This window comes from Salarias fasciatus, chromosome 19 (genome assembly GCF_902148845.1).
Source record: "Salarias fasciatus chromosome 19, fSalaFa1.1, whole genome shotgun sequence".
NCBI lineage: Eukaryota > Metazoa > Chordata > Actinopteri > Blenniiformes > Blenniidae > Salarias > Salarias fasciatus.
In genome coordinates, this window is record NC_043763.1 from 11,385,700 (window position 1) to 11,406,227 (window position 20,528).

Consider the following 20,528-nt stretch of genomic DNA (forward strand, 5'->3'; position numbering starts at 1 on the left):
GGCCTGTCCCTTCCGCACAGAGGAGCAGACAGAGTTCCACAACACTCCAACAAAAACAGACAATTTGCCATCCTTGCCCTGTTTTTCACTCACTCCAAAAACGAGGAGGCGTCCTTCGCTCCACATCGTAACCTGTCATTGGAGAAGAGACGTGTCCATCAGAGCCCCAGTCCGTGTGGATCCGCATCAGCCGTACGCAACAACAGCTGCGTCAAGACGGCCCGACACCACACCGGATGTGCGACAGCACTTTATTTCAAAGTAAAACAACACGGAGTTCCACATTTCACTCTGTCATCGTCAGTGCCCATGTCAGTGAACAAGGACCGCAGGCCGTGGCATGCCACGGCAGCAAGGCCTCTATTGTATATCTAGTGTTTTATTTCAAAATGACTGCCATGAAGAAGATTCATTACTGAAAATGAAATTAGGTAAATTGAGCTGTGTGGGTAAAATATGCTAAAAGGAAGCTTAGCACCATTGAGGCTGAACTTTTATCACTACATTATTTCCACATTTATCTGTTTTACTCATTTTATAGCATTGTTTCTTTCATCCTTTTTCTTCATCTTTCATCTATCCATTATATTTATGAGAAATTTTAATTTACTCACCCTGAAGATTACTTTTATTTCTACATTTTTGTCAATATTTTTTTTGGTAAAGAACATTACTTATCTCATATTTTCATGATAAGACTTTGTACTTCTATTTTACTTTTTATTAAAACACTTGAACTTTGTTTTGTCATTTTAGCATTTTAGTTCTGATTGATAGCTGTTCTTTAGCCAAGGTGAGACAAGCATTTCTTTTTGATCTATTTAATCTAAGCCTAACCAGTTTTGAACAGACAATTATTTGTATTTATTTAATTTTTTTGTGCCAATTTATAACGCTAATTTATTGTGCTGCATATTATTTATTACAAAATAAACTGTTTAAGCTCAATCTTTCAAAGTGACGAGTCACATTTATGTTGTATTACAACAAAATGTCATTCAAATGTGCACCAGCTAGTGATTGTTCTGTTTGATGATTTGGTGTTTATTCTATTCTATTCTATTCTATTGTATTCGATTCATGTTTCCCTGCCCATCTTTTATTTTGAAGGCGCCCACCGGAACTGGGCGTCATTGCTATGACGAGCTTGACGCTGCTCTCCGTCGTCATCATCTGTACACACGGCGGCGACAGGAGCTCCTGAATCGGCTGCGACGGCTCTCCCACCGCTATTCTCTCCCTCTCTCTCCCTCTCTCTCTCTCTCTCTCTGCGTGAAGAAAAGACCCTGGACAACAGAGAGGAGAAAAACATCGGCGACTTTCCACCTCGAAACTCCTCCTGGAAACTCCGATGGATTAATCTGATTCTTCTGCGGTAAGCAGCCTCTTTTTCCTGTGCTGAATTTCAATCGGTGCGCCGCCTCGTCCCCTGTTTTTTTTTTTTTTTTTTTGCGCTGTGTGGACTGCGAGATGGATTCATCTCGGGGAAAGAAGCGGATAAAATAACACACATCCAGACGCCCGCAGTCACGCCGGCTTCCCCGGAGCCTTTCTGCGCCGCGTAGCTTCGTGCGATCCGTGTCAAGTTGGCCGTCGGGAGCGTAGCGAGCGGCGCTGACGGGGGGAGCCAATGTGGAGGATGTCTTGCAGTGCTGCCATCGGGAGAGGGGGCTCTCTTGTGTTGCAGCAGCAGCAGCAGCAAGGATGGATGCGCTGCAGAGCCGAGCCGAGCCGAGCCGGGCCCGGGCCGTGCTGAAAACCCCGCCGCCACAGCCCCTCGCTGATCCCCCTCTGGAAATATTAAGCAGTGCTTTGAGGGAACTGCATTGTCAAGCTGTTTAGTTCCCCCGTCGGAGCGCTCTCATCCGACGGTCGGGGGTGCAGCCATCCATCTTGTAGGCAAACACCGGGGAGGATGCGCTGTGTTTGTAGCTGAGAGCTAACCTCATCCAGGGGAGATAAGTTAAGCAATCAGTGTGATGGCTCGCAAATGTCCTCTCTCCCCCTCAGAAGCCCCCCCCCCTCCCCTCCCGGAGCTCTCGCTCTGCCCACGAACCGGCTGCACAATGGCTGTGCGTGATCTGCAACAAATCTGAATGAAAGGAGTTGCATGTTGTGGTTCACGCACCTCTTTGCATTCCCCCCCCCCCCCCCCCCCCCCCCCCCCCCAGGCCCACTCTCTGCACACTGCAAACCACACAGCCCGACGGTGCTCCCACGTCAGCTCCTACATGTCAAGTCTGTTAAATTCAAGTAGAAATGATCAGCAAGGCAGGACCGAGGCGATCACTGTGATTCAAGCCACGGTGGCTGCCAGTAGGCCCTGCTAGCCCGGTGTCACACATGCAGCCATGTCTGCACGTCGTGATGTCAATGTTCAACAGATGACTATCCTGTAACTATTTTTATAATCTATGCTTCCTGTTGTCATAACACTGTGGAAACTCTGAGCCTCAGCACACTTTACATGACGTGTCACCGTCTCTTATACAATCACCCACACAGCAGTGACGGCGGCTGCCATGTAAGGTGTGCGTAAACCATTGGGATCAGTTGGAGGGTTCAGTGTCTTGCCCAACAGCACTTTGTCACACAAACAGGGATGGAGAGAGAGAGAGAGAGATCAGGGATCAAACTGCCAGCCTTGGAACGGAGGACGACCCACTCCACCATGGCGGCCGCTTTAAACATTTCACTGGCGCCTGGAAACATGAGTGTGGGCTCCAGGAAGCGGTGATGGGCATGTGTCATGGTTTCCTGGTGTTTCACAACTCAAATGATCAATACATTTCAAACGCCCAGTGTGTGCCATTAACAGAGTGACCCTCAGGGGGACAACAAATAGTCAATAGATTAATCGATTATGGAAAAACACATCTTTACATTATGTATTTTATTAATTGGCCATGTTGTAGGTTTTTTCAATGTAGTTCTAGTTTACCAAACACCCTGAATGGACTGATCTCGCAGTAAGACAGACCTTTAGAACACTTCAGCCCTCAGATCGCCTGATGATACGAATACCACAATGACTAAAAGCAGTGAGCCCTGACATACAGCAAACTGTCACTTCTTTCTTTTTTTTTTTTTTGTTGCTCCAATAATGATTTCTATTTTTTTCTGAATCATCTAATTGGCTCATGCTTGCTGCTCTGCCTACAGCACTTGTACACTTTGTGGTCCCACTTCGGTTTGCACTTTCCATCAATTCAAATGTGATTTCAGTTCAACTCGAAAGCCTTCCACCCTCCATCGCTATAGACGCACCACATCATTATTTCCAGCGGATTCTTACATCAACTATTGCTCTCTATTGGCACGGCGTTTGGAAAGAAATCATTATAACCCCCCCGGTTCAGACCATCAGGCAAAAGAAACAACAGTCCGCTCCTGTTTCTGGGGGAGAGAGAGAGAGAGAGAGAGAGGAAGAAAAAAAAAAAGAAAGAAAACTCTTCTTTCTAATTTGCTCTTTTCTTATATTTGGAAAGTGCTCATCTGCGAGCCGCAGATCAACAATGGCAGCAGTGATTAAACAACATGACTCAACATATTCGACCGTGAACAGTGTGGTACTAAAAACACGGTGGGGCCTAAACCCACATGTACATACTGTATAAAGCTCAGCTGTGGGTTTTATAACTAGCGCCGTTCATTCAGTACATGAAGAATGCTTTGAAAGCCCCAACACTGCTTCTCATTGTGCTCATAATCTTGTAGCAGAGTGAAATGTTCCCATTGTCTTGTTGTTGATACACTGAATGAACTCAGTTGTGTGACACAAGCAAAATGTTGTAACTATTCAGAGAATGGCGGCCGTGAGGAGGAGACCGTCAAGAGTCGTACCAGATCCAGTAAACATAGACAGTGGGTTTCACGTGCATTCAAATGGCACATAGCTGAAAGCCATCCTCCTCTGGCCTCTCCTTTGTCGAGCGAACAGAAAGGAGGGTTTTGGAGTTGAATAAGGTCAGTGTGAGCGCGGCGTCGGTGGGAGGGGTGTGGGAAGTTTGACCTTGGTTTGTGCCGTGTCAATGATCTGGGCGCAAAGGGACCGGGCACTTCAGATTGAACAGGCCTCCTTGTTAGCGGCCGTCTTGAATTGCAAAATAATTGTGGCGCGGAGAAATTTGTAAGTTAAATTATGAATGTGATGACGAACATCGGCGCTGACATGGTTTATTCATCACGACTCGGAGAAGATCTATCAAAGACCGTTTTCATTTCTAGTAGAAATGTGATTCAGGTGAGCGTGTTAATTACCTTTTAGCTGTGGACAGCGATTATGTTTCCAAACCACTTAGCGGTCATGAAATGCAAACGTGGACAACTCTGCTGCCACGTAGGAACGCTTCCACAGAGACTATTGTCCAACCCAGTTTCAGTTGGATAAGTCTTTACGTTTTTGAATGAAAAGGTCACAAAACGATTCCTTCTTGAAGGTTAGAGGATATTTCGCCTCTCATCCAGATGCTTATAACGTCTATCTAGAGAGGTGAAATGACGAGGTCGAACTTCCTTTAGGAATAAATTGGATATAGAGTGACCCAGCAAAAGTAAGAACGTCATCTTTTATACAGAAGTTCCGCCTTATCTTTACCCCCCAATGCATTCGGAGAAACATCCATCTTCTGCAGGACTTTGGGAAGACATGAGAAAACCAAACGCGTGCAGAGAAAACATGCAGACTCCACAGACAGGCCTCCAGTGGAACATATTCACTACAGGATGTGGTAATTCCTGCACAGGAGTGACTTGAGATTTTCTGCAGCAGTGTGAACAAACAGGAGCCAAAGCAGCCGGAAAGTATTGACCTAAAAAAAAAAGTGCGTGTCTTTCTGTTGCACCCAGATGCTGAATTGATTAATTGATTGGCGGTTTAACAAAAGGCAGATATTTGCATGTAATTTCAGTCATTTTTAGTCCAAAACCCTCTGATTTTAGCTCGTGATCATTCTAGCTGTCTTCCTTTTTCCTGACGAACGTCGTGTCATGAAGTGCAGATAAATTCATGATAGAAATAATTACTTTCAGACCCCGTTTCCGTTTCAGTGTTATAGGACGACCTCATGAAAACTTCCTGTATGAGTGAAAACCTTTTAAAATGAGTTTTCAGAGTTGAATGAATGAGGTTCAATAAATCATTAGTTTCAATTCACTGATCAGATAGTTTCTAAAATTTTCTGAAATCACTGCCATTAATACAGAATCATATAAAGCGATCAGAGATGTTTGACTTCATGAGGAACTGTTTTAATCATTTCTCACAACGTTAATGCGTTTTCTGCCCATTGATTATCCGATCGCTAATCAAATCCTTTCAGTTGTTCAGTAAGTAAAACCATTTTTTTTTTTCTGATAAAGCACATCCAATTACGTTGTGTTTTCCTCTCGGTAAAACACAATAGAGCACACACACACGTGTGTGTTTCTCAGGCCTGGCTGTCGGCCTCCTGTCTAATCCATCAGTCACGCCGTGTGACCCTGACATGTCTGTCGTTTTTAATTTAGTATATTGATTGCAGCTTTACTATGAACGACCTGGTATCTCATTATTGCCTCCGACGCCCTGAGTGTTTATCATAGACGATTAACACTGGCGCAGCAATTCAAGTAAATGCCGTCATTTTAGTTCATTAATTTCCAGCGGAGCGGCGCGGAGCGGCGCGGAGCGGCGGCGGCCGGCTGCCGACTTCTTCCGCCCTCCTCACTTTAAACTTGGTCGGATCTCCTCCATCACGCCACGGCCGTCCTCCTCTGAGGCAAAGCTGTTCATCTGGGTCTGAAAATAGCATGATGATTGTTCTCGCAGAGGCTGAGGTGGTCATGCGATACCCAGTCTGTGCCACAGAAAGGAACAAGCCCCGAGGCCAGAGTGCCATCATCTGCTTTTTTTGTGAGGGGGGGGGGGTTGTTTTGGGAAACGTTGCGCTGCTTGTGTCTGCGTGCGTCTCTTCCATGCAGGACGGGGAAACGCTGACCTGAAATCACTGCATCGTGGGGGTTTTGTCTTGATGTATTGATATGATACACGGCATTGACTCATGCGTGTAATTGAATAACGGGAATTGTTGTCCCTCCGATCTGAAAGCTGGTGATGAATGCTTGTGAAACTCTTATTATGTTACAGGGGAAAATCTGATAAGTCGGGCCTGTTCCTGTTGAATCTGCTTGATAAATCCAAATGACTGTTTATCTCCTTAAAGGAGCAGCATGTAGGATTTAGTGGCATTTAGCAGCTTGGTTGCAGATTACAATCAAACCAAATACTGCTGCCCTCGCGGTTTCCCTTCCAGCGTGCAGAAGAAGCTTTGGTGGCCACAAAACCTGTTAGAAAAAAAAAAAAAAAAAAAACCCTCCTCTCGGCTGCAGAATCGCTCAGTCCTAGTGTTTAGCTTGTAGTCAACTCAGATGAAAACAGGAGATATTATCCGTGTGAGGCGAGATTGCAGAACTCTACTTTCGAGTCTTCACTGTAGAAACTTGTCAGCGTCACGGCTGCGTTTCGTCTCGGAGCACTTTCTCCCCGTGCACGACTCGTTTGATTCATCCTCGCATCTCTCCCCGTCAGATCCCCCCCCCCCCCGACTCCCACACAGTGGACATTTTAGAGGGAAACGATCTCACAACACAGATGCACACAGGCATGATTCAAGAGCACATGTTTATAAAAAGCCCAACTACGACACGTGAAACGGACTGGATGTACATAAACAATACGGCTGGCCTAGATTCCGTGTCAGCAGAACGTTGGCAGAAGCGTCGAAGCTATAGTAGTGGCTGGCCTTTTTACTTGAAGTGCAGGGGGATTTTCATAATCCCCACAGGCAGCACGACGACATGAGATCTCCACTCATTTACTCGGATCCCTGCAGGAGTGGAGGCAGAGCTATTTCAATCACTGCAGCTGAAGAGAAAATCCATCCCAAAGCAGACTTTACCTGATTTATCCCACTCACATCACTTAATATGTCCGTGCACGTTATGTTGCACTGGATGCCCGCAGACTTGTTTTAATTTGATTATGCACAGATTGTATTTTTTTATTTATTTTTTTGGTTTGAGATTAATGATATTTTAAATTCTTCTTTGAATCTGTAAAGTTAAATCAATCTACTGTAGCTTCTCTTCTAATCTCTCTGTAAACATTAGAAACCACTCAGAATACATAATATTCCCTAAAGTACATGTTTTGATTCATAAAAATACCTAAAATAATGATTTCTATCATTCTATGGACTAGAACCTGTAAACATTGCACTTTTCACCTCATATTTTACTTTATATGTAACTCAAATAATTTACTTAATTGGAACTTATTTGAGCTCTCGAGCCTTTAAAATAAGGACAAATGAGGCTAAAAAGACGGAGTCTGCTCATATTTTCATTAATGTTAATGCGATCTTATTGACACACCTCACACTGTCCAGCCCAACTGTCCTACAATCACTTCCTGAAAAGTTAATTGTTCATTATTTATGCACAGTTTCTCATATTTTGTAATAATTTCTTAGAAAGAAAAGCATCACTCAGGTGATCTTGTGCTCCAGCCTGGGGAAAGAGTCGGAGATGGAAGATGTAAATAGAAATGTAACAGAAGAAGAGTCGATAGCTGAAGGATCAGCGGAGGAGCAGCTCTCCTCTCCTTTCTGTCTACGGCCTCAGCTTCAGCCGGCGCTCATCCTGTAAAGCTGCTGCTGCTGGATTCCTTTCTTCTTCTTCTTCTTCTTCTTCTGAGTGTTTTATGGGCTTTTATTGGCAGCAATGAATCACTATGATCTCTCTCTCGCTCTCTGTGCAGCGGCTGTCTTCAAACCCCTTTGGTTAGCCGAGCGGAGGAAAAACCACACAGACAAGAGAGAGAAATGAGTGTTTCAGATCCTGCTGTCGGAGCCACAGGTGACGTTTAGTCATCTGGGTCACCGAGAAGTTAATTCCTATAACCGAATGTGTTCGGGTGGCGATAGAGAGTAATCACTTACTTTTAATAATTACAGTTTTTATTTTAATGTGCCGATGGGCCTCAGGCTTCAACAATACTGAAGGAAAAAGTACCCAAAGTACGAGATACTTAATGCCAGTAAATTTTTGACTCACTGGCTCCAAACAATGCAGTTGAAACGGTTTGATTCTGAATTTAAAGTGTGAATGCATTATCTAATCCACACGGCGTTGGAGCCGATCCCAGCTGAACACAGGCAGCACTGTGGACACGTCACATGTTCATCACAAGGCAAACTCAGACACACACACACACATGCACACAGCTGCACACACTCACATCTATAGGCAGTTTAGTGACCAGTGAGCCGCAGATGGATGTTTTTTTAGACGGTGAAGGGAAACAAACCCACGCATGCACTCTGCTCTGCACAGATCCAGCAGTCGGTGCCGATTCCGGTTCATTACTGAGGAGTGATTTTAAATAGTTTTAAAATAGAAATATATATTTTGTTTAATTTATCTGTCTCTCCACTACTGCGTAACTTCAATCGCTGTAAGAATTTCAGACTTCAGCGACCGCTTAGTGAAAACACAAGTTTCGGTTTTTAGTTTCCATTTGCGTTAAAGCGAACATATTTAAAAACATACATGGCTTTTACACTTGCAGTGTTTGACTTGGCTTGTTCCGAGCTGCTCTGTCTGCAATATGCGAGCGGGTGACACATCTGTTTGCACTTTTATTTTTTTCTAATGTCGGCTTTTGGGTTTTTCTGGCTAGTAAATGTGAAACAGGCCCGAAGGAGTTTGGTCGTATACTGCGTAGCTTTGCTTTGCAAACCATCAAGCTGGAGTCCTTCATAACACGCCACTCAGGAATGCGAGAGTTTCCAGAGCGAAAACGGGACATTTTTCCCGGTGGTATCGAAGGAAAATCGTCACATTTATCTGTGTCATTGAATAAAGCTCCTACAAATCGAGCCGTTAACGCTGTCATTCATGAATAGCTGATCCCGTTTAGGGTGTCCCTCATCCTCTCGCCGGGCGCCACCTCTTCCCTTCATTCACACACACTGTAAACAAGTGTGTTTCCAATTAGCCGCCTCTGAAGTCAGCTGGCTGCTCACGCTGATGAAAGACAACGCCGCTGTCAGCGGCCTCTTCCTGCCCGCGTTTCAGTCGGCTTTGTGAGCTCCCAGAGCTTGAAAGAGGGAGTGGGGGGGGGGGGCGTTGAGCCGAGATGTTCATTAGTTTAACTGGGTCTGTAAAGATGGCGAGGCTCTCTTTAATTGACAAAGTAGATTGCCTCGCTCTTTACAGAAACTGGTTTGGCTTTTCTTTTCTTTTTTTTTTTTTTGCTCTAGTGAGGCCAAACGCTCTCAGAGCCCACCCACCCCCGGGTGGCACTCACTGCAGAGCCGAGGGGGCCTCTCAGTGCATGTCAACTCAGTGCCGCGACTCCGTGTGGGGAGCGACTTGTAAAAAGGACCAGAAAAAGCTGCAATGGCGGGGTGTGAATTCTTCTCACGAGAGAAGAAATGATGAGTGTTTTTTTTAAAGTCTTCCAGCACGTAGATATACGGTCATCCATCCCACTGCACGCACAGCTCTGTCACATTGTGTTCTTTTTTTTAATTGGAGCTAAAGTATCGTTTAATTTCGGTTTAATTGAAAGATTTTGAGTCTGTAACTCTCAAAGGAAGCCCTGAAATAATAGAATATTGAATCATCTTTCCCCAATGGAGACTCCTTTGGAGCCATTTTTTTTTACCTACTAATCCCGTCTCTCTCTCTCCCTCTCTCTCTCTCTCTCTCTCCTCCCTCAGACAGTAGAGAATGGGCTGTGTCCAATGTAAGGATAAAGAAGCAGCAAAACTCACTGATGACCGGGAGACCAGCCTCTCGCACAACTCGGGCTACCGCTATGGGTCGGACCCCACGCCGCAGCACTACCCCAGCTTCGGGGTCACCACCATCCCCAACTACAACAACTTCCACAGCGCCGCCACGCAGGGAGTGACGGTGTTCGGCGGCGTCCACACGTCCTCGCAGTCCGGCACGCTGCGGTCTCGGGGAGGGACAGGTGAAGGAATCCTGCTTCTTCCTGTGTTAATTTTTTTTTATTTTAGATAAATGTCATTTCACTATGAGATCAGTGTAACTCACTGCGCAGAACTGTATGTGCTCGTGTGCTATAATCATGCTCGTGTCACGCTGCGCTCGGCCGTGTTTGAATCTCAGAATCTGCCCCCGAGGTTACCTTAAGGACAGCAGCCGTTTTATTACATCCGCCACCCAGAAAACAGCCCGGATCTCCAGGCTGGAAAGTCGGGTTTGTGTTGGAGACATGTGGACGGTAGAACACGCGTCTCCACTGCTCAGGTCACGCTCTGACAACGGTCTGTATTCTTCTCAACGTGAGAACCAGCAATTAGAAAGTCCCAGATTCAAAACCTCCGTTTGGATCTTGTCAATTGCATGTTCAGCGAAAACTAAATTTACAAACAAATGAACAACTTCCAAGGTTTCCTGCTGAAATAAGATCATTTCACACACACATCTGTGATTCCGTCAGGAATCATTTCAATCGCCTCAGTAGAAAAACACAGCAGCTGCACACTTTATTTGTCCAATAAACTAGACTTTTTTTTGTGGATGATTTTTATCTCAGTTTTGACCGAAGGACTAATTTTAGTTAAAAACTAAAAAGTTTTATAAAGCCTGAATTGAACAGGAGATAACAGCAGAGTTCCGAGCCTGTTGACACAAACTCTCCCTCATACCGTGCTCCTGATGCTTCGGCTAATTTGCTAGCAGTGATGGAGCGCTCACTGCTTCGCCGCCACCTGCTGGTCAGCGGCGAGTTGCAGCGTCGCTCCAAACTCTCACTGAAGCAGTGCAACTCCCGGCGGACAGATTAGCCACTGCAGACACGTTGAAGCTGTTAATTTCTTTCTCACTTTGACACTTTGCTAGATTGAACCCTTATGGAACTCGGTTTCTCAATCCCAACAATCCAGCAATATGATAGATTTTTTTTAAACTCACATTCATGCGAGATGGAATATGGTGCAGTCAGGGGTCAATTTACAAGCTAAGCAATTAAAAAGGAGATGAAATGTCAGAGGCAGTTGTAAAGCCGTCTCTGAAGTGAAGCCCACTCATTGTCTGGCAGCCGTTCTCGTCGGCTGAACCAGCTCCAGTTTTCTGGATGCCGCTTGATCTTTAATTAAGTCCGTCTAGATTTAGATCGTCAGGGGTTTTTTTTTTTTCTTTGCTTCTGTTTATAAAAATATGGGCATTCTTTTGGCGTGCATCGACGCATTTTCTCGCCGCGACAAATGAAGCCTCCTGCAGAAGATGAATGTCCGCAGTCTGAGAGTTAATATAAAAACAGAGTGGGCCGGATTGTCGCCGGCGCTCTCCGAGGCTACATCTGACAACCGGAGAAACCCGACAATGTGCTTACAGTGTCAACAAAAATGGGCTTTCCAGTCTCTCACCTCAGATTTTAAAGATACATATGATATGTGATGCATAAATTAACAGCGTCTTTGCTTTGATGTCAGCTATATTTTTTTTTTTTCTTAAGATACATCGCAGCACAAATAAACAGGAGTCAGCACCAGCAGCTTGTATGAATAAAAAAAACTGCACCAGGAGCTCAGAGCAGAGGAATATTTATATCCTGGATTGTAAAGCAATGACTGGAATTTGAAAAAAAAAAAAAAGGAAAAAGAAAAGCGACTTGGATGGAAGTAGAGCAGAAACCTGACTTGACCTCGTGGTGACAGCTTCGGCTCGTCGGGCCCGGAGACGCTCGGCGCTTCTGCCTGACACAGAATTCAGGGATCATGGCGTTGACGGGCGGGATTTTCACTGCGGCACTGTAACTCCGAACGTCCAGGAGAGGATTTAGATCACATCAGAAAATGAAATCATTTGACAGTTTCAGGCTTATTCGGAGATACGGGGACTCCAGGGCTGCTCCCAATCATATCAGGAAGGAAGCTGATTGGCCTTGGCAGCAGCTGTTCATTCACCATTTCCACTGGTTGTTAAATCTTACAGAAGAGGAAGGCCTGCTTTCGTTTTCTTTTTTTTTCTTTTTTTTTTTGTGACTTGAATGTTAGTTGCTGCTGATTTCTGCACATTATACGTGCAGTACAGTGACTTTTACCTCGTGTTGAAGTGTCCTTGGGCAAAACGCTGAACCCTAAGCAGCCACTTTGCATGGCAGCCATCACCAGCGGTGTGTGTGGTTCTACGAGACTGACCTTGAGGAACAACGTGCGATGCAAGTAATTAAGGATATCCACAGCAACAGACGTCGGGGTTGTAGAGCTGACCTCTCAGCCGCCCGTCCGAAATGAAGACGGAGTAGTTTCGGAAGATTTGTGCGCAGAAACTGCATCAGGATTAGGAGATAAAGCAGCAGATGGGGTGTGAAGAATAAACAAATTCAGTAATTGTTGTCGCGGTTACGCAACATGGAGTCCACGTGTCCAGACAGACGACCGGGGAAATCTTCAGTACTTTATCTCTTTAACTCCGAACCAGCAGCAGCAATGATGCGTTTCTTTGCTTTCCTTGCAGGGGTGACTCTGTTCGTGGCTCTTTATGACTACGAAGCGCGGACCGAGGATGACCTCAGCTTCAGAAAGGGGGAGAGGTTCCAGATCCTCAACAGCACGTAAGAGTGGAAACATCTGCATGACGGCATCCGAAAGGGCGGCGCTCGTGTTTTCTGGCGAAACGTACAGTCAGAGCCAGACGAGTGGAGACCGGGTATCCTCAGTGAAAACGTTCGAGTGATGCAACAACCTTCCCTCCACTGTTCAGAACACCTTCTGTGTAGCAGGGATCCAAGTCTCCAGGTCTTTGAGCTGATTTAATCACAACTGACTTGTTTACTGGGGAAAGCCGTCGCGCGGCGTTTCCTCCCCCGAAATAACTCATTAAAATGAGTTTCGTCCAAAAAAATTAACACTTCGCCGCGATAACAACAACCTGAAGTGACGTGACGGAGACCGCTGCCTTGGAAAAAAAAAATAATACACTTCCGAGTCTCCGGAACTGCCAACAGTTCAGCCTCACAGAGACTCAGAAATAAATGACAAATTGCACATAATCACCCAGACATGGATGGTATCGTGCTTGAAACGTCAACAGTGTGTGTGTGTGTGTGTAGGCTCATACACACATGAAAAATGCATCAACTCTTACTCTATGGTGATATAAATAACTGTAAAGAGTCAATTAACAGACATCGTATCATAATTAATTCTAAACTATTTCATTGAATGATAAAATAAAGAATAGTGATTTTAGTCTTTTGATTTCAGTTTGACATGAGTCCACAGAAGCAGCAGACAGCTGCATGGTGGAATTAAAACAAGGGAGCATCTGTCGCATCAAAAAAAGAAGAAGAAAAAAAAAAACATCTCTGTCTGGATATTATGTAAATGTTGATCTATCTGTGTGTATTCCCACCTACCTCTTTATTCATCCATCCATCCACGGCGCTCTGTTTCAGGGAGGGAGACTGGTGGGAGGCTCGTTCTCTCACTACAGGTGGAACTGGATACATTCCTAGCAATTACGTAGCTCCCGTGGACTCCATCCAAGCCGAGGAGTAAGTGAATTTGTGCCTTTTAATGTGCGAGCGGCCTCATAAATATCTGACAAGTCATTTTACCTCATTTTGTTTATCGTCAGACGCGATTAGACGATCCCAGAAACGGTAAAATCAAATATCCCACCTAACAGTTTGGGTTTCATTTTCCTTCTCTTCACAGCTGGTATTTTGGTAAATTAGGTCGAAAAGACGCTGAGAGGCAACTGCTCTCCAACGGCAACGCCAGAGGCACTTTCCTCATCCGCGAGAGCGAAACAACCAAAGGTACTCAGACTGAGCAGCGGCTGCAGCTTCCCGGCTTCATAAATGCTTTCAAAACTTCATGAATACGGCTGTGAATTATTCACAGAGAAAACCATCACCGCCAAAAGTTAAATTTCGGTTCAACGTAAATGTTATTCGCTTTAGAGCTGTACTCTCGCATTTCCAGTTGGGTCACTCGTGTTTTTTTTTTGGTTCTGGTTTCCAGGAGCTTACTCGCTCTCCATCCAGGACTGGGATGACATCAAGGGAGACCACGTCAAACATTACAAGATCCGCAAGCTGGACAGCGGCGGCTACTACATCACCACCAGGGCCCAGTTCGAGACGCTCCAGCAGCTCGTGCAGCACTACTCCGGTGAGACTCCTCCTCTGAAATTACAGAAAATGCCCAGACACGAGGCCGGCTATTTTCATCCGTTGTTTTTCTGGGTTTTTTTTTTTTTTTTTTTTTTTTTTTTTCTCCCCGACTGGAATTGCGCACGGGGGCGCAGCCAGGGCCGCGGGGCTGTGCTGCCGGCTGATCGTGCCGTGCCACAAAGGCATGCCCCGTCTGACCGACCTGTCCGTCAAGACCAAAGACGTGTGGGAGATCCCGCGGGAGTCGCTGCAGCTCATCAAACGCCTCGGCAACGGCCAGTTCGGAGAAGTCTGGATGGGTGTGTATCTCTTGGACAGCTGTCCGGCTCTGTTGCACAACATCTGGTCCGTTGCTCAACATCTGGTCCTCTCTCTCTCTTTTTTTTTTTTTTTTTGTCTAAATAAGTTGGATCATCAAAAAAAGAAAACACTGACTGAACACTGCTGCTCTCCCAGTTTGCATGTTTCATGACTCTTACTATTTTTCAACTGTATTGTACTTGTTTTGTTGTTGTTACTTATAAAACCAAGGTCAGTACGTACTCTAATTATAGAGTGCTGGCTGCACGTCGGTGAAATGGTTAGCATTCTCGCCTCAGAGTGAGACTACTCCAGTTTAATCAGACCTTTCTATGTGGAGTTTGGGTGGAGTTTAGGTAATTGGCGACTCCAGAAATAAGCTTTTTTTTTTTTTTTTTTTTTTCTGTCTTCTTTCTCAATGCTCGTATCGCCGTCAGGCACATGGAACGGCACGACCAAAGTGGCGGTGAAGACGCTGAAGCCCGGCACCATGTCACCGGAGTCCTTCCTGGAGGAGGCGCAGATCATGAAGAAGCTGCGGCACGACAAGCTGGTGCAGCTGTACGCCGTGGTGTCCGAGGAGCCCATATACATCGTCACGGAGTACATGAGCAAAGGTGACTGCCATTTTTTTAAAACCGATAAGCGCAAGGACACCGCCATCAATATTACATATGCGCATTCTCTATGCGCACACCTACGCAGCGTTTACATAATTCATGCGTCCGCACGCACGGCTACAGCGTGTGTCCTACTTCACAGCGGGAAGCGCAGCTCCGCCTGTCCACACGCGCAGGGAGCGTCACTGTCAGGCCAAAAAAACCTCATCAATACCAGAGAGACAAACGGTGACGAAGCACATCAAGCTCAAGGCTTCATGTCAACTAACTCACATGTTATTATGTTGGGACGGAGCCCTCACATGTCCCACAATCCACCAGTCCCCCGGAGTGACTCTGCAGAGAATGTATTCAGTCACCGCAGCAATGACTGGAGAGTCGTCTCCGAGCCAAGTGCGGCATGTTTGGAAGAAATCCCAGAATTGATGCAGCATTAACTAAAATTTAGCTTCAGTTGATCAAATGCGACTTGGGATCTGGCAGACTGAGTCAGTATGAGACAGCAGAGCCCCACAGATTTTCTCACCCTGTTTTTTTTTTTTTTTTTGTGTGTGTTTTTGAAGGGAGTTTGCTTGATTTCCTCAAGGATGGAGAAGGACGAGGCCTCAAACTGCCAAACCTGGTGGACATGGCAGCTCAGGTACGGCGCAAGAGAAGACCTTGATGGTTTATGTGGACTGTGGAAGTATCTGCTTATTCAGGAAGGTTTACTTCCTGTATCAACTATTACTGTGTTAACTGGCCAATAATGTAACAAAATGAAAAAAAATAGTAATAGAAATTGAGACACAGTGACTGTCTTTGATAAGCAAACTGCACAAAACCTGCAAAAAAAAAAAAACTTTTTTCAATAAGAATATCTTTTTTAGCCCTGATTTAACAACCTTAAACCTGTTAAATAAATAGTAGTAATTTATTTATTTTTTTTAAACCTTGCTGTCCCAGGTGGCAGCCGGCATGGCGTACATCGAGCGGATGAACTACATCCACAGAGACCTGCGCTCGGCCAACATCCTGGTCGGAGACAGTCTGGTGTGCAAGATTGCTGACTTCGGTCTGGCCAGGCTGATTGAGGACAATGAGTACACAGCGAGGCAAGGTAAGCCCGCCGCACTGGGCGGCGCCAGCTTCTCACAAAACACAGCGCTCAACTAGTTCTCAAGCGCTAGTTTGAAGCTCTATCTACCAGTTTACTTTGAGATTTCTTCTTTTTTTTTTTTGGGAAAGTTTAACCCAAACAGTCCCTTTTCTTATTGATTTTTTTCTGAATACTTGTGTTGTTAAATAGGATCGAAAGCGACTTTTCAAGAGACTTTTCCTGCTTCGAGCAGATAGTTATTGCAGAGCTTTTCTTGCTCCGAATGATCCAGTGTTGCAAGTTTTATGGATTTAAGGTTTTGCCTCCAAAAGCTGTGTTGATACAAGAGAAAACCCACACTGGTGGAAATACTGGATTCTGGAACAGTTTTGAGTGACCTCCTTAATTTAGGAGAAAAAAGAAAACGACAAAGTTTGAAAACTTTCAGTAAACAGAGAAACTGTCAATTTGTCTGTGTGTACTGCTGAAGTCTGCTCAGAAATCACACACAAGTACACAGATTAAACTTGAGACTTTGATCCACGACTCTTTTCAGACTGTTTTCATGGTATTTTAGTCGTCAACTGCTCCATGCGCCTGTCGTCAAAGGGAAAAAGTCAGAGCTGGCAGTGGGATTATTCCACTTTGTCCCATTTCAGCAGACGCGCTCACCAGTTTTTCAGAACAAGCACGGTGAACGGGCACCAATCTGTCTGGATGAATCCGGTGGAAAAAAAAAAGAATCGGATGCGGTTTGACCGTGTTAAAGGCCACAAGGTCCCAGCGCAGCCTTCAGGACTGGAGAGGACCCTGCGCAGCGTCCTTCTAATCCACAAATAAACCCCCCCAAAAAAACAAATCAATTTCTCCCACTGATCCGAGTTAAAATGATGAGGAATGGATGGTCAAACGGAGCGAATCACTCGGTGCCGCTCTCCCCTGAGTCAGGCTCGGGCTGCGGCCGGCGCTCGTCCAGACTCCGTTAGTCACTCTGTCAACATGTTCAGTCATTCATTTATTAGCAATTTAAATGCCTACTTGATCGACCTGGGCCGAGCGCAAACCGAGGCTGAGACAGATAATGAATCTGTTCCATTATTTCCCTGGTGGGATGTTATGATGTCCTCCGCTCGCTGCTCTAATGAAAACACAGACGAGAGGAAAGAGAAAAAAAAAAGAAAGAAATCTGTACAGTGAAGACTGACCTACTTACAGGAGCGTTCGGTAAAAGTTGCTTCTTGTTTCGGTGTGTATGTTTGCAAGTGAAACGCCACATGGTATTTAAATTCGCCTCGTTTGTTTCAGGTGCAAAGTTTCCCATAAAGTGGACCGCTCCGGAGGCGGCGCTCTACGGGAAGTTCACCATCAAGTCAGACGTGTGGTCGTTCGGCATCCTGCTGACGGAGCTGGTGACCAAGGGCAGGGTGCCCTATCCAGGTGAGAGAGGCCCCCCACCCCCCCCGCTCGCCGTTAACGTTACGTAACCGCCTCTCAGTTCCAGATGATCGCTCGCGATCGACCTGAATGTTGCGAGCGTTCGATGGGACGCCGGGCCTAAAAAAAGAGCCGCGCGTTGCATAATGTACGCTACACGGGTGCACTTTGAAGAGAAGCGCTCCCAGCTGGCCGTGCGAACATGTGGAATGCTCTTCTGTTCATGGTTATGGACCATGTGGTAGACATATAGCCGAGGTTTCTAAATGATTTAGCCACGTAATCTTTTTTTAAATCGATAATCTAAAAATACAGATCCATTTAGACCACAAAGGGACCCATTAGGAGAACAATTGCAGAGCTGCTGTCTCTCTCGGAGACGGCGTTCTCTCGGAAAGCGTTGTGATTCTAAAGCGTGCCCGTCCCCGTGACTTTCCCCGCAGGCATGAACAACCGTGAAGTGCTGGAGCAGGTGGACCGGGGCTACCGGATGCCGTGCCCCCAGGACTGCCCCTCCTCCCTGCACGAGCTGATGGTGCAGTGCTGGAAGAAGGACCCGGAGGAGAGGCCCACCTTCGAGTACCTGCAAGCCTTTTTGGAGGACTACTTCACTGCCACTGAGCCTCAGTACCAGCCGGGGGACAACCTCTGAGCACCGCCACCCTCATCTCATGTCATCGCACCAGCTCTCCACCAGAGGGAGCCAGACACCCCCCCCCCCCCCCCCCCCTCTCTCTCGCTCTCTCTTTTTCTGTCTCTCTCTCTCTCTCTCTCTGTCTCATCATGTGGCTCTGATGATCTCTGAAAGTTTTCACGGACTGACTTTTTGACTTCCAAGCTTCACTCGAACGGGGACAGAGCGCCGCGACGGCGGCAAACTGACTATCAAATCAGCGGATGTGTCGGAAAGGCGGGGAGGGGGAGTTCAAAATGACCGTCACGGCCGAACGACATGAGTTGTGTTGTGTCACTTGTACGTAGTGTAAATATGAATTGCTTGTTTACTTCTCTCTTTGGTTTCATTTTATATTACTTTTGATAATTTGGAAATGTGTGGATTTTTTTTAATCCAAGGTTAAAGTTGTTTCAGATTTACGGCTCGTAGAGAAACGTATGAGGCTCACAGTTGGCTACAAATCCTGACATAATAACAATAATAATAATAATAATGATGATAACAATGATAACGATAATAGTTGGAATGGTAATAGTTAGGACAACGTGGACGGCGAGTATCTCTGAAATATTTCTGGGAGTCCACTAACCTTCCTTTACAAGGTTAAAATAATGATACTGCTCTCCTCTTCTCAAGGAACTTAGATGTACTATAACACCTGTTCTTGCCTTTTCATGTTTAGTAATATTCTTATAATGTAAGGGAATGCCTTCATGCTTTATACACACTAACTTAGTGCATCATGGACTCTTCCACCCAAACTGTATGGCATCTGCACAGATATTAAGTGCATTCATCGCATTTCAGCTTCAGCCAATGATTTCTAGATCGGCTTAAAGTAACTTTTAGTTCAGCTTAATGTAGTTGAAAAAGTGGGGGGGGGCAATTCCTCTGCAGCTGCAGCCATTGTTCAGCTGACTGCTTAATATACTGATGATATTTTAAAATGTATGTTGCATTAATGTATGGCAGCAGGCTGTGTAAGATCCGACATTGTCTCTTTGCTTCGGCGGCCAAACAGATGGAGAAACTGCCACCTACATGATGAGAATGAAGGAAGTGTACCTGTGTTTGTCCCTTCATGATGTGTATTTGGAAATAACATGTTTAAGAGACCAAATGTTTTATTTTTTTTTTCCTTCTGTTTTTTATCTCTTTCCTCTCTCAACATCTTGTGTCTTGTATGTTGTTAAATTACATAAATACGTTTGTTTTATTTTTTTTTCTTTGTTTTCCCAGCAGTTTATCATCCCGAAGTATCAAACTTGTCTCTCAGTGGCTGAGAAGGACATTGCAACATTTCTATGTGTATCTTCCGTTGCTTTGGATGGAGAAGTGTGCAAAAGCGTTTAATTTTGCCCTAATTTAGCTTATAAATGAGAAGTTTGTGGTCTCTGCATTATTTATTGTCTCTGTCTGTTACTCGTACACAACTGGTTTTGAAATAAACAATCTTGCCATTAATTTGCCACCATTCACACTTCTTAAAGTTGAACCATGGGACTATCTTCAACGTAACACTTTTTTTTTTTTTTTTCCCCCAGCGCTCGTGGAGAATGAATGGCAGGAGTCCGTCATTACTGTGTAAACGCGACGCGTTGAAAGTGGATCCGGCGTCTGTCGGAGTGATTGACGTTTTGTGGTTTTCCCTCGGGCCCATCCTGAGATAAAAATCAACACGGCTGAATATATGCAAATCACATAATAGGTGTCTACCCTGCAGTCGGTAAACTGCAAATCAGAGAGTGCAGCAAATACTTCTCCAATACCCTCTGTATGTGTTATTGATCGTGAGATGCGATTTGTTCTTGAACCTAATCTGTAAAAGCCCTCTTTTTTTCTTGCCATCTGAGCTATTCAGCAACGACCGTTGTGAATTTTAAACAGGATTCATTCCTGTTCAATTTGGCTAAGCAATACACACACACTCGCACACACTCGCTCTCTCTCTCTGGTCTCTTTGTTCTGATTGGATGCAGCTTCAGACCTGAAGAATTTGCATATAGCCGGTTAAGCACACAAGTCTGTGCATCTGCAGGAGTGTAGATTCCAGCAGTGAACAGGTAGGTCATTGTTAACACTCGGTATGCAGATCTGTTTGTCTCGTCTCGATGCAACAGTGGACAAAAACTATAGAAGCATTTATTTTGATGTGATTTTTACAGTATCGACAGGGACCGAAGGAAAATCTGTGGATTTTATGTGAAGAATGAGTGTGAACTG

At 45.3% G+C, this 20,528-nt stretch overlaps 1 protein-coding gene across 1 annotated transcript; it reads left to right on the plus strand.

Annotated features, from left to right (window-relative positions):
- Positions 1-1,176: 1,176 nt before the first annotated feature.
- Positions 1,177-18,792, plus strand: LOC115406303 (tyrosine-protein kinase fyna). The gene is made up of 12 exons (XM_030116246.1): positions 1,177-1,375; positions 9,765-10,021; positions 12,535-12,631; positions 13,475-13,573; positions 13,737-13,840; positions 14,046-14,195; positions 14,332-14,496; positions 14,935-15,114; positions 15,681-15,757; positions 16,063-16,216; positions 17,501-17,632; positions 18,073-18,792. The coding sequence occupies exons 2-12, from the start codon at positions 9,775-9,777 to the stop codon at positions 18,279-18,281; spliced, it is 1,614 nt and encodes a 537-aa protein (XP_029972106.1). The 5' UTR covers positions 1,177-1,375; positions 9,765-9,774; the 3' UTR covers positions 18,282-18,792.
- The last annotated feature ends 1,736 nt before the right edge of the window (positions 18,793-20,528 follow it).